At 40.9% G+C, this 14,066-nt stretch overlaps 1 protein-coding gene across 4 annotated transcripts in view; it reads left to right on the forward strand.

Annotated features, from left to right (window-relative positions):
* PNPLA7 (patatin like domain 7, lysophospholipase) overlaps positions 1–14,066 on the forward strand; it is a 346,161-nt gene that overhangs the window by 28,097 nt on the left and 303,998 nt on the right. For 3 of the 4 annotated variants that reach the window (XM_089675020.1, XM_089675022.1, XM_089675023.1), the window contains 3 exons: positions 8,665–8,702; positions 9,308–9,382; positions 12,576–12,663. In XM_089675020.1, coding sequence (XP_089531146.1) covers positions 8,665–8,702; positions 9,308–9,382; positions 12,576–12,663 — 201 coding nt within the window. Of the gene's footprint in view, positions 1–8,664; positions 8,703–8,986; positions 9,222–9,307; positions 9,383–12,575; positions 12,664–14,066 lie in introns of those variants that run through there. The other variant, XM_089675021.1, reaches the window with a different exon arrangement.

Below are 14,066 nucleotides of genomic sequence, written 5' to 3' on the forward strand. Positions count from 1 at the left end.
TTGAATGTGCAAATGCTCTCTCAGTCTGCATTCATTTTGTGAATACCACAGAGGGTATCTCATCACTTTGGTATATCTGGTTTCTTTGGATAACTCTCTGCAAAGGCAGAAAGCTAGAACCTTAAGTCTCCCAGACTCAAAAGTGCTCTTCTGCCTCTTCATCTGAATCTATTCAGGAATATGATCCTGAACCTCTCAACCCCTTTGAATAAGATGTGGATGAAGGAGAGGTGGACATGGAAGAGGATCGTACAGAAGGATCCACCCCCCCTGCTGCTGGAAGTACACAGTGGCCCCGCAGTGGTCTCTCCCCCATCAACACGGTCTGTGATTTTGTTTCCTGCAATCCATGGGTTGCAGGAAGGAAAATCACTTAGTCTATGGCCGGCTTAAATTAAAAACTAAAGGCAAAATGTTTTTTTTTTTTTTTTCATTTTTGATAGAACAAGGGAGGGTTATTTTTTTTTTAAATTTAAATATTTATTTATTTTCCATATAAAATACACAATTCTTCATTATTTTCATACAAAAATCATTTTCCAAACCATTAATTACTTTTCTTCCTATCTTATTATTCCCATTGCCTCCCTGGCCCCCATCTAATACCCCACCGGCCCCCATCTAATACCCCACCGCCCCCCACAGAGTACCCACCCTCCCCACTCATGAACCCTCCCACTCTGCATTATTCTATTAACTCTTTTCCTAAATAGTGTATACAAATACTTCTTCCTCTTTCACATTACTACTTCATATGATTCGCTGCAAATTCTTCCCATTTTCTCCACTTCTTATAGAATAGCCCCATCTTGTCTTCTTGCGTATGATATAATTTCTCCATCTTACATATCTGATTCGTTCTCTCTACCCAGTCCTCCTCCCTCGGCACCTCTGGTCTATGCCAAAACCTAGGAATCAGACCCTTTGCCGCATTCAGGTAGTGCCATACACCAGAGTCCTTATATTTATTTACTGATAAATCTGTACTGTGTAGTAGACACACCTCTGGGTTCAATCCTATTTTTATCCCAGTGATTGTCTCAATTAATTGAACCATTTTCTCCCAGAAACCTTGGATCTTTGGGCACTCCCACCATAAGTGATATAACGTACCTCTCTTTCCGCATCCCCTCCAGCACTCTGGTGTATTTTTCCCACTCATCTTGTGTTCCACATTCGATGCAATGTGCCATCTCGTTAAACATTTATAATTTACCTCCACCTCTCTCATACTTATGTTCTCGTGTGTTAATCTATATATTTTCCTTTGTTTATCTTCATCTAACTCTATTTCCATATCTCTTTCCCATTTTGCTATATACATTGGCTTTGTATGTGTGTCTAACTCAGTGAGAATCTTATAAACTTTTGCCGTGCCCCGTTTCCCATCTCCTCATGCATCCAATAACCTCTCAAACAAATTCCAATCCTTTCTCAGTCTCAAAGGTTTCGGAAGGTTTCTAACAAAGTGTTTTAATTGGTGATATCTCCACTCGTCTATTTTAATAAAAAGTTCCCTTTTATCTTTTTCCAAATCCTTAAGTGTCCTTAATTCCTGTCCATCCATAATGTCTCTCAATTGAATATCCTCTTTTTTTAACCATTTTCCTATACTCTCCTCCCTACCTGGGGGGAAATAGTCCGTGTTCCTAAGTGAAATTAGTTGTGAATTAAAATCCCATTTCATAAATTTGTGCAATTTATCCCAAACCTTTAAACCATTCAGTGTAAAAACACTCGTGGTATCTTTTAAACCTCTATATTTTGCTGGTACCCATGTCATTTTACTCAAAGTAGTTCCACTTAATTCATTCTCAATCTTAACAGAGGAAAATCACTTAGTCTATGGCCGGCTTAAATTAGAAACTAAAGGCAAAATCTTTTTTTTTTTCATAGAACAAGGGAGGGTTATAACACCCATCAGTTTTATTTTTTTGACATCTGTGTCCCATTGCAGAGATGTCATTGCCAAACAGGAAGTGGGAGGAAATCCCTGCAACTTAAGGTGATTCCTTGGAACCTCCAGGTCACCAGAACTAGTGTCCCCATTGGAAGATTTCCTCTCTATTACTTTTATGGGGACAACCCAAAAATTGGAATTTTCTTTTACTTTTACTTTCACTTTCAATGATAATGGTAAACAGAACAAATAGAGATGACCATCTTGCTGGTTAGAAACCTATCTTGGTTACCTTTTATTCTGAATCCATTTGGATGTTTGGAGGTGTAATATATATTTTTTAATAAATTACTTTACTATAAAGTGGTTTTGCTTTCCCCTTCATGTATGTGTTTGGGAGTATTAGAACATCTCTTTGGCTGAAAGTTTCCAGCTGCAGTGGATTGGGTAAGAGTTATTTGGGATCTCCAGCCATCTTCATATGAAACACATGCTCTTTGACTTTTGATTTGTGGTCAATATTTTTCTGGTACGAGGCTGTGTGTGTCGATTGATGTGGAGGATTTCTTCTTCGGGTACTATTACCTTTTCTAGCACATTTTGTGTGATCTCCAGCTGCACCTTATGGATAATTTTTAAGGACTGCACCTTTAGAATATTTGCACATTACATATTGATATATATATATATATATATATATATATATATATATATATATATATATATATGTTATTCAATTTGGGGATATATCATTTTATATGCATTGTATACTTGGTAATTAGTGCTGCATTTTATCATCTATTATTTGTTTCTTGCCAACAATCTTGTTAGCTGCTCTTTACCAATATTGTTTACCCAAGCGCAGGTTATTACTGTTTATAAAATTAGGGTGAAGACAGACGGCAATAAAAACGAACAGCTGTTCTAATCTATCTCCACTGTATTCAAAAAGAAAAAAAAAAGTTTTTCCTTTAGTTACGTTTTAAGTATTTTGATAGGTGTTTAGAAACCCTTCCAAGGCATACTGTATTTGCCGTTGCTGGTCCTATCTTACAAACGGTCATTGTGGCCATGTTCATTTGCCAAGCAGTCACTAACTGGATTGCAGCTCATGCCCTCAGCACTGCTATGTTGATTTGAGGGTGATGACTCCTTCATATTGTGCTGGCCATAACAGCTCCCGGACCTTTTCGCTTTCCTGGAGGCCCAGGAGGTTCCTATTTCGGACTGGCTGGACCTGTCGACTACCTTCGGGAACTCTCGCCCCACATCACGAGGCCTTAGCACGTCCGACACCGTCGCCCGCAGTCGAGATCAGAAGCTGAATCCAGAGACATTCCACGATCTCCGTAACCATGACTGGTCCCGCAAGTATATTGGGGTTTCATTAAAGTAACCGTCTCTTGTCCCCATATAGGGGAATGTTGTCTATAGCTATACTACATAAACTGACCAACCTGGCAGAACACTGAGAGGATGGATGACAGGCCCACTGTTCTGCCGGTATCTCCTGGATACTCATACTCATGTGCATTCATAGGCTGCTTACAGGGGGGACAGGCCTGCATAATCCTATTGGTTCGGCGTTCGTGTGACCCCACTCTGCCCAGCTGAATGAACCCAGCCTGGTTCTTGCAGACATTTGTTCTCTTACACATCCTGTTATTTAGAGATCCAAGTTGATTGTAGTTTATGTGTAAGGCCCTTCCCGGCCAGCATGTCTCCCTTACTTCTGCAGAGTCTGTCCTATACCTCCCCCACATAGGTCACTCTCAAGTGCGCTGGCTCTTCATAGCCGTTTATAGAGTACCTGTCTCCTCTACATATCTGTCTTTTCATATTTCCTTCTTTGGCTCTTTTGGGGCCTCTTCCCCATCTGCTCTGTACTGATCTTTACCTCACCCTTTTCCTTCTTTCTTTGGCTCTTTTCTACAAACACTTTTAAATTATTTGTTTTTTTAAATACCCTCTTGTTTGTATTTGACATATAGGGGTAGATTTACTAAAACTGGAGCACTCATCATCTGGTGCAGCTGTGCATGGTAGCCAATCAGCTTCTAACTTCAGCTTGTTCAATTGGGCTTTGACAGTAAAACCTGGAAGTTGATTGGTTTCTATGCAGAGATGCACCAAATATTGCATGCTCCCATTTTAGTAAATCTCCCCCAAAGTACATGTATTTCTATAGTGCGTGTACCTTCTACTTCCTGCTGCTCTGTTCCACCACTGTACCAACCTTAAAAATACCTGGTACGTGGTGTATGAGGGAACATGTGAAACTACTGCTACCTCCGCACAATGCGGTACAAGATGCCTAAGTGGTTTGTATTCAGACTCGTCGTTTCACATGTAGGTTGGGATGATAGAGCACATCCCCTCTGTAAACTAGGGCTACATGGTCAATTATATTCTGTTGCTACTAAGGGTAAGCACCTACTGGCAGTCATAGACTAAGGCTAAACTGGAGATTCTTAGTGGCTCAGTCCTGATACCAAGATCACTAGGTGTAGCAATTAATCGCTAAGCAAATAAAGCAAATGGTTCCCTATGGAGTAAGCTAAACAAGTGTAGCAGCATCTTCTAGCCATCAATTGCATATGAATAGAGCATTATGCTACTCTGTGTGTTTGATTGCTACTACATGCTACTGGAGTAGCTTACTCCATAGAAAACCATTTGGTTCACTTGTTTTGCCATTATTTACTACACCCTGTGATTCATCACTACCCCTTCTAGAAGCAAGATTGAGCCGCTAAAAGTTTCTTGTGTAGCCCAAGCCTATGTTTCAACTTTTCTGAGCAAGTTAAAGCTAAAGCTGACCTTACATGGATCAGTTTTTTTCAGTCACCCAGTGAGCTGATTGAAAAGACAATGTATTCCCCCATCCACACAAGCAAGGTGGATGGAGGAATCTTCCCTGATATGTTCTAGTATTCTGGCAGCAGGGCCGCCTCCTCTGTCAGAAAACACTGATGTGTGTTGTAGCTGATGGGCTGCAGCGCTAACTGAACAGAAATTTTCCAACAAGCCCATTTGTGAGATGTCGATTATTAGGTGGTCTTTTGCTGAACTGGCCAAATTGTGACCCATCTATGGCCAGCTTTACAGTTAAATTTTAGGCAGGTTACCTGTGAATTGCAGAGGCTGAAATGCAGTTGAAGTTAATTACTTGTGCTTTATGTCTTATATAGTCACATGAACCTGTTATTGTAGTTTGTGAGTTTTTTTGTACAATCGTAAACCAGCATTTGCCCTCTTTACAGTTTCATACTTGGCGTGGTATCACAGGCAACATAAATCTTAGAATACTGACTTTGAATAGACTACTTTTGGATAAATATCACATTGGAAAGCATCCTTTTGTGTTTTGTGTCTTCTATCAATGCAATATAATTCTGAAAATATTAAACCACATCAATAAATTTCTCATTTTTTTTTCTTATTAATGGATGCCGAACTGCCCATAAGCTAACATATCTAATTGACAAGAAAATTGGACCAAACAGCCACTAGAACCCCACTTAAAACAAGCCAACCTTTTCTGAAAAGTGGTCCCAAAAGAGTGATTCTATTTGAAAGCAAAAAAAAACAAATTGGGTAGACATGAATACACACTATTAGTTCCTCGTTTTTTATTACTCTGTTCTGTTGCTTTGTTCTGCAATGTAGTATGTTTTTTTTCTTTTTCCTATTGTGGCTTACATTTAGTGTTCTGTAATAAGCTAACAAGTTCCTCCTTTATTTTTTTTTTATTTTCTTCTTTTTGCATTTTCTTCAAAGTAGAAAACTGCTAGAAATAACTGTCCAGTAATGAAAAAGCATGGTGAGGGCTCATGTATTCAACTATTTAGGAGGTCACCCGAACCTTGACTGCATATCCCCCCCTACCCCCACCACCAGCTGCACTTTAGTTATAGCATTTAATTAGAGCTGCAAGCAGAGACTTCAAGTGTGCAAGAGCTCAGTGCAAAGCATCTCCACAAAATGTCCTATTCAGATACTCCACATTTTGTTCTGCAAATTAGAGCAGAGTATGTGCACACTGTGGGTCCACTGCTTGTAGATAACGTTGTGTATAAAATAAAGGGAGAAAAATACTTTTGAACCTTCTTATGAGGTACCTAGACAATCTTCTTTTCATTCTCCCAAAGGATTAAGCCCGGGTTAAATCCTCAGTGCAGGGGTTGGCACACAGCAAGGAGGCAGTACTCTGGCAGGAAAGGATTAAGTCCAGGTTGGATCCTCAATGCAGGGGTTGGCACACAGCAGGGAGGCAGAACTCTGGCGGGCAAGGATTAAGCCCGGGTTAAATCCTCAATGCAGGAGTTGGCACACAGCAAGGAGGCAGAACTCTGGCAGGCAAGGATTAAGTCCAGGTTGGATCCTCAGCGCAGGGGTTGGCACACAGCAGGGACGTAGAACTCTGGTGGCCAAGGATTAAGTCTGGGGTAAATCCTCAGCGCAGGGGTTGGCACACAGCTAGGAGGCAGAGAGGAGAGCAGAGTCCCAGTGTCCAGAAAGCCACACAGATAATGTAGAACCACAAGTCCCAGCAGTGCAAAAAGCAAAGCACAGTTCAATGCTTCTCCTAGCGATGCCTGCAGCCATGAACTGCTCTGTCCATCGTGACTCAAGCTCTTCACATTCTGAGAGTTTTCTTCCATCATAGGGACATTATATTGTCCATTAAATTTGACCTAGCCTCAAGCCCCTGGTACTGACACGTCTGGCTTCTCTCAGCCCTAGGACACTGTGCTTCCTATGCCTCCTGCTGAGATCAACCTAATCTCCCACCCCGTGCGGGGCACAGGGACTCCAAGGTTTAATTAAGCAGACAAGCTGACTGCTTGACACACTTGTTGATTTCAAGAAAACACAAAAATAAAATATTTCTGATCTCCGTGACAAACATCATCAAGCAGAAGCCTCTCAATTCCAAAATACAAGAATTGAAGAAGTCATCAGTCTTCTACAGGATGGATTTTAAATGCAGTTACAAATGTTAAGGCTGCATACTATCATGTTCCAGTACACCCTACATCTCAAGTCCTGAGGATTCCAGGGTTTCAGTGGGAACCTCTGTTCCATCTGCAGTTCCTAGCTCTCTTGTTCAGAGTATCTCAAACTTCAAGACTCTTCCCCAAGTTGATGTCAGACATAGCAGACTATTTCAGATAGAAGATCTCAGTAATCCTTGGAGGTTATAGTTCTGGCTGCAACATGTAATCCCACAATGCCCAGGAATGTCCACTCCTAACTACTCTGAGTTTGATTAGCTGGGAAAATGCAATCATTCTTCTTACTGAGTGTTTTTGCACATCCTTCTTCTGGATTTACAGTAAGATCTGTTCTTTTGCCGCTTTAAAAGAGGTATGCTCAAGTATTCTACCTCCATTTAGAAAGGCAGAGTATTTTTTAGAGCTGCTATGATAATCATAGGGTTTATGACAATGGACATATCCAGGTTTGCCTGGATCCAACCCTCTAGCAGAATTTTTCAGAAGCTGATCTCTTAAGATGGTCTGAGATAGTAACTCGGAATCCTGTGATGTCTACCTTTTCTCTCCTTCCACACAGGTACTTGCATTCCTGAACTAATGAATGTTGCTAACAAAAGTTGGGCAAGGTGTTCTGTGGAACATGAAGAACCCAGTCTCCATCTTGATGGATGCAAGCTAGAGTTGTACTTGTGTTACAACAGTGAAACGACTCTCTTTTCAAGAGATCTAACTGTTCTTAGATTACATCACCGTTCTCCAATTTCACTTTGGAAAGCCCTCCCAGTATCCCAGGACCATGTATACTATATGAAACATTTTTCTGACCTCACTCTTGTGGCTTATATGGCTGGGAAAGGGAGAATAAAACATACATTATTGTGGGAGTTAAATCAGCAGGTTTGTTTCCCGGCACAGCAACATACTCTTTCTTTCAGATAGGTTCATCTAAAAGGGAAAGAAAGTGTCTGTGCAAACTTCATAAGCTGAAGGGATTTGATCAGGTGGAGTTGTTCTTAATTTGGAAGGTCAATCAACATTAAGAATCTTGTTGGGATCTTCCCAAATTAATCTGTTTGCTGTGCTACAAAGATCCAAAGTGGGAGTTTGAGCTGGTCTATTCGTTATCCCCTTTTTACCTATTACCCAGAGTACTAAAGAAAATCTGGAGAATGCAGGCAGAATTATTCACAATTGCTCCATGGTGGCCCTTTTAAGAAGGCATTACTGATTACTGACTTCCTGTCCTGGTGACACAGCAGGAAGTGAAGGATTCTTACCAATTGGACAGGGACAAGTAATAAAACCCTTCCCTACAATGTTGTGTAAGTTATTTATGCCATCAGTGTTTTACCAAGTAGAATACATTTTGTCCATTGTTAGCCACACCTTCCTCTCTGTTAGAATTTAACATTTTGCACAGTAGCAAAGGCTGAGCAGAAAGAAAATATACAAATGCAAGTCTGCTTCACTGGCAATTTGTCTGATATTTTAGGTAAAAGGGAATCTTGCTAACTGTGGAAATTCTCCATATGGAATGCAAAAAGCAGCTTTTTAAAACACTAATAATTTAATTGTCCCACACTTCCCCAGCACACAGATAAATCTATCAGATTTCTAAATCTGCCAAAACTTGCAAACTTTCCTGCAATAACTCTTGAAATGTTCCACTGTCTCTCTTTATAAAAGAGCCTTTGTACTTCAACCTTTAATGCAAATGATAATATAATTTGTATTTATTAACTCTTTTGTCTTTGCTTTTCACAGATATGGGTGATGACAACAGCAGCAGCAGCTGCCTGGAGGTAAGACACTTGAATATAATGTACATACAGTAAATGGATGTACATAGAATCACTTGATTATAAAAGAAGAGGATTGACTTTGGTACCGCAGTGCTTTGAGAAGTCACTCCTGATTTTTACTTTTAGGCCTCTGGGGAAATGTCTTATAGGACAGTGTAACGTTCCATGCTGCTGCAATTCTAGTGATGTCCTCTCAACCTAATACTGTGACCTTCCACCCAAATAACGGCTGCTTCTAGCAGCTGTCGGCTGTTTGATTGACTCTGTAACAGAAACACTGGTCAGTCTGCCAGGATGGTGATCAAAAAGAGGGCAGCTCTGCTGCAGAGTAAAATCTTTCTCCAGTGTGGCCATTAATTGCTGACTTTGGTAAAGGTGAAGGGAGGTAGTGGAACTGTTTGCACACATGGAGACATGGTCCTACACCAAGAGAACATCATTCCTGCTGCAGCAAGCTCTTCTGATCCCTTCAGTATGTTTACAGAAAAGAATATGGACGTCAATTCACTTATATCTGAGGTCAATTAATGCATGCCTTTTAATCCTCGCATGTGCATACTGTCTATGTGTATGTGTTTTGTAATCTGTGAGCTTTGTCTTTACAGCCTGCCTTTACTAGGTCCATAGACCTTCACACCAGAGTGATCCAGTTTGTAGAAGAAAGAATGCAAACCACCATGGTAAGGTCCTTGATGATAGTCTAGCTACTACCCTAGAGGCTGGCAGCAACACCTCTTCGATTGTTTTTATGTTCAACTAAGCCACATTTTCCCTTCCCCAAAAATGTCAACCACTGGCATCCATGCAGCCGTAATTTCTTGTTCCCTGGCCTTTGCTCCCCCCCCCCTCCTCTTGTTTTTTCTGCTAATTATTATAGAAAAGTATAAACCAAAGGCACTGCTGCAGTTTTCTATACATACTGTACTGTATTGGTGTTTATATTACTGCTTGTGAACAAAAAGCTTATACTAGGGAAATTGTAACAGATGGGGGTGCAAGGGGTGCAGAGATTTAAACACAATAACTTAAATATCTAAGCTTTACCATGTCAAACTTGGAACTTGGTTTTGTTATTTTTAAATCTGCTGTTTTTAGTGGATGAATATCTGGTGATCCTGCCATGAAGGTTCTTGTCCAGGCACCTTCTGTTATTGGGTGCCAGCTTTCTCCCAGTTGTGTCCCTGTGTTGTCATACTATTCCTAAGGCACAAGTTCCTGCAGAAATGGCTTTGTATGTAATTCTGAGCTGCAGTGACCATTCACTGGAATAGAAGACAATCAGAGCAAAAGAATGTCACCAGCACACCACGGATCTCCAAAAAATGGGTCCAAAGCTTTATTCAGTGATCACATCATTACAGCAGAAGTAACATTTCGGAGCCTCACAGGACCCCTCCATCAGATACGTGACCAGTTGCCACGTGCCTAATGGAGGGGTCCTGTAAGGCTCTGAAACATTGCCTCTGCTGTAATGATGTGATTGCTGAATAATGCTTTGGACCCATTTTTGGAGATCCATGATGTGATGGTGAAATTCTCTCGCTGGTTTGTCATTTTGTCACACAAACTGGGTGCAGCTTTCAAGCAGCCAAGGCAACAGACTCTGCACAGGCATGAACCAGTATTATCCGGAAGGTGGTCGAGAGCTTGATGTGCAGCCAATATTAGGAAGAGATCAACAGCCCTGAGATGCAAAAAAAAAACGAAAAACAATTTTATAAAAGAAGAAAAAAACATTTCAACTATGTATAATACACAGTATGTTGGCAATCTAAATGCCATTCAGTTTGATTTAGAGTTTGACTTTGGAATGTCTTACATGTTCCACTAATTTTTAGAGTTTATGTTCCAGCATCTGCAGTCCTTCCCCCAATTCCCCCCTATCTGTGACAGGGGGTGGAGGATTCTCTGTGCACCTGCTGTCACAATTTGAAAACAGTGTAGCTGTGTGGGGCTCCACTCACACAGCCAAGTCATTCATTCACAGTTTCCTTTGAATGAATGCTTACAAGTACCATCAGCCATGTGGCTGATGGCTTGTCGTTCTCAATGATCTATGAGGGTGCTGGTGAGCTCTCGTAGTCCATTGATCTTCCTGTTCTCAAGTAACAGGCAAGCGGCTATGCTGAGAGTCTGCCTAATATTGCACTCGTGATCTGCTGATCACGGGTGCAATGCACTGCTGGCTTCTTAAGAAAAAAAAATAATAAATGCACATTTTTTACCTGCAAGAAAAGTGCATTTATTTTTTTCAAAAGGTGAAATTTTCCTTTAAGTAACAAATAATTGCTTTCGCATAGAGGTAAAGCAGGGCATGGTCACCGAAGATGCTAGGAGAAAGACTAGCGCACTCGGGCTGATCTTTGTATGAGCGACGCAGCTGAAAATGACTCATAACTGCAGTTACCTTTTCAATCATGTTTTTGGGCGTGGGCCATTCTTTTATCATTCTTATTGCAAAATAGCTGAACCTTAACCCTAAAGGCGGTCTGCCTACAGACATAGCTTTGTATACTAGAGTGAAAAGAGGCCTTTACACTTGTGTTTGCTATTCAGACAACATCTTGTATGGAGCATCCTTGGTGAAAGTGAACCTGGTGCCCATTGCAACTTGTCACGACAACCAGAGTTTTCTAACTTGCATTGGAAAAAAGATGCAGCTGGAATTTGTATGTTTCAGACAACACCTTTACTTTTATGTTCTGTATTTTTTACAATTGGAAACAGTTCTGCTTTGTCTCAGATATGATCATATAGAAGTTGTGAAATGAGAAAACTTAATGAAGTCTGCATATCATGGAGAGGTGACCGCATTCGTTAATGGCAAAAGATCTCTGATTACTGTGATGTGTTCAAGCTCAAGCGTTATTCTGTAAAATTGGTTATTTTATTTCTGTTCAATCAATTATAAATGTTTTTTCTTTGCTCTGCAGTTATTATTATACAGGATTTATATAGCGCCAACAGTTTGCTCAGCGCTTTACAATATAACAGGAGACAATACAGCAACAATACAGTTCAATACAAGAGGGATTTGAGGGCCCTGCTCCTTGGAGCTTACAATCTAGGAGGGATGTCTTTCACAACAACCCTGCCAATAACAACGGGCGGTGTGTATTTATGTTTTTGTCTCGGGTTGACTTCTTGTCACCTACTGACTTCTTTAAAGCCAAATTAAAAAAAAGATCCTCGTATTGGGCTGCGTCTACACTGCAAGGGTTAATTGCTCTTTTATGCATAGGGCAAACATAAAAGGAGATTTATTTACCTGATTATCGCCTCATGCCTACAGCTAGACCAGTCACTGCAGGGTTTGTACTTCCCTGCTCCACCATTCTAGGGTCCTGATGTCATCAAGACCAGAGTAGGGTCCATAACCCTACTCTGGATGTGAGGACACAGAACGTCCACCTCTGGATCATGAGAGAGAGGTGCCTGCTGGGGGAGCAGAGGATTATCAAAGTAAAATTGTTTCTCCTCTCCCCTGGAGAAAGTGAGCCATTAACCCTTGCAGTGTGAGTACAGCCCACCCTTGGTTTAGGAGCATGGCAGGTACACTAACTTAGGAGATTTAATTGGAAAGGTACCATAACTGTCAAGCATTTATCAGAAGCTGTAAATCTCTTTTGGCTGGACTGACCCTATTTCATGATGGGAAAATTGCAATGCTGTCAGTATTCGCTTATCATGCTGTTTATCAGATTATAGCAAGGGTTAATAGCTCACTTTGTCCAGGGTAGAGGTTTGAAAATGAAAACAATTTTTCCCCTTTACAGCAGTTTTACAGAATAGCCCCTTGATGAGAAGAAGAAAAACTTCATGACAGAATGCTATGATACCAATAGACTTATCCCTATTCTTTCTTCATTACAGTGGACAGGAATCTTGATAGGAGCCGCTTTTGCTCTGTTTCTTATTGGGATTGTTGTGTTCATCGTCTACAAGAAATATAGGCAGTCCAGTGAGTATCTTTTCTCCATTGTCCTTTATTTACTTAAAGTTTCATTAAACCCACATCATAACAAACGATCAATAAATGCTGTGTTACATGCTGTTCATGCTCACTCATTCACTGTGGGATTCGTTTTCTGTATTCTGAAAAACATCTGGTTGATGCTGCTGTTCTCTAGCTCCCTCTTCTCTCCATGTCCCCAATGCAGTTGGGGATTTCACAGGGCAGTGTTGGCAGCTACTGCACATGCTCAGTTTTCACTGAGTTTCTTTGCAGAGTTTTTCTCCTGATCACATCTGAGCAGCCCATGTGATTATAGAGTCACACATGTGGGTATATACACAGTGGTTAATGACAGCCCATTCCCTCCCTCCTCCCCCATGCCCACTTACTAGCTAAACACTATGGGGGTGGGATATTGCCTCTTGATTGATGGAGGCTTTACCTCCCTGTTATTCTAAGACACAGGCTGGAGGAGTGTGACACAGCCTGTGACTGGCAGAAATCCTCCCACACCATGTTATTGCAAAACAAATTATAAAGATTTGATTTCAAATATACACTCACCGGCCACTTTATTAGGTGCACCTTGCTAGTGCCAAAAAAATATCCCCCATACCATTACACCACCACCAGCCTGAACCATTCATACAAGGCAGGATGGATTCATGTTTCATGTTGTTTACGCCAAATTCTGACCTTACCATCTGAATGTCGCAGCAACCAGTCTCACCCATTCTCCTCTGACATCAGCAAGGCATTTTCATGCACACAGCTGCTGCTCACTGGATATTTTCTCTTTTGCGGACCATTCTCTGTAAATCATAGAGATGGTTGTATGTGAAAATCCCAGTAGATCAGCAGTTTTTAAAATACTCAGACCAGCCCGTATGGTACTAACCACGCCATGTTCAAAGTCACTTAAATCCTCTTTCCTCCCCGCATGCTGATGCTTGGTTTGAACGTCAGCAAGTCATCTTCACCACGTTTACATGCCTAAATGCACCGAGTTGCTGCCATGTGATTTGCTGATGAGCAATTTGTGTTACCAAGCAATGGAACAGGTGTACCTACTAAAGTGGCCGGTGAGTGTATAATTGTATGATGCTTTAAAACAGTTTATTGATATTATATATTTTACTCTGTATCACGAAAGCTGATTTTTTATTTTGAACATGTGACCAGCAGCTCCTCCTGCCACGGTTTCCCTGCAGATAGGCTGGGAAAGAGCTGAGTCATGTGACAGATGTATATTGATTAAGAACAAGATACTTTTAGATGTTTGTTTTTTTTTTTATTAAAATAACCGTGCCATCATCCTCATACAGAAAGAGAAGGGAGAATGTAAATAAAACAGTGTGTGTTTAGTATCACTTTAAAGGAAACTATTCCAGAGATATGCACAGAAGCTA

The sequence above is a fragment of the Staurois parvus genome, unplaced genomic scaffold (genome assembly GCF_062004578.1).
Source record: "Staurois parvus isolate SC_StPar_1 unplaced genomic scaffold, SC_StPar_1.0 ptg000154l, whole genome shotgun sequence".
NCBI lineage: Eukaryota > Metazoa > Chordata > Amphibia > Anura > Ranidae > Staurois > Staurois parvus.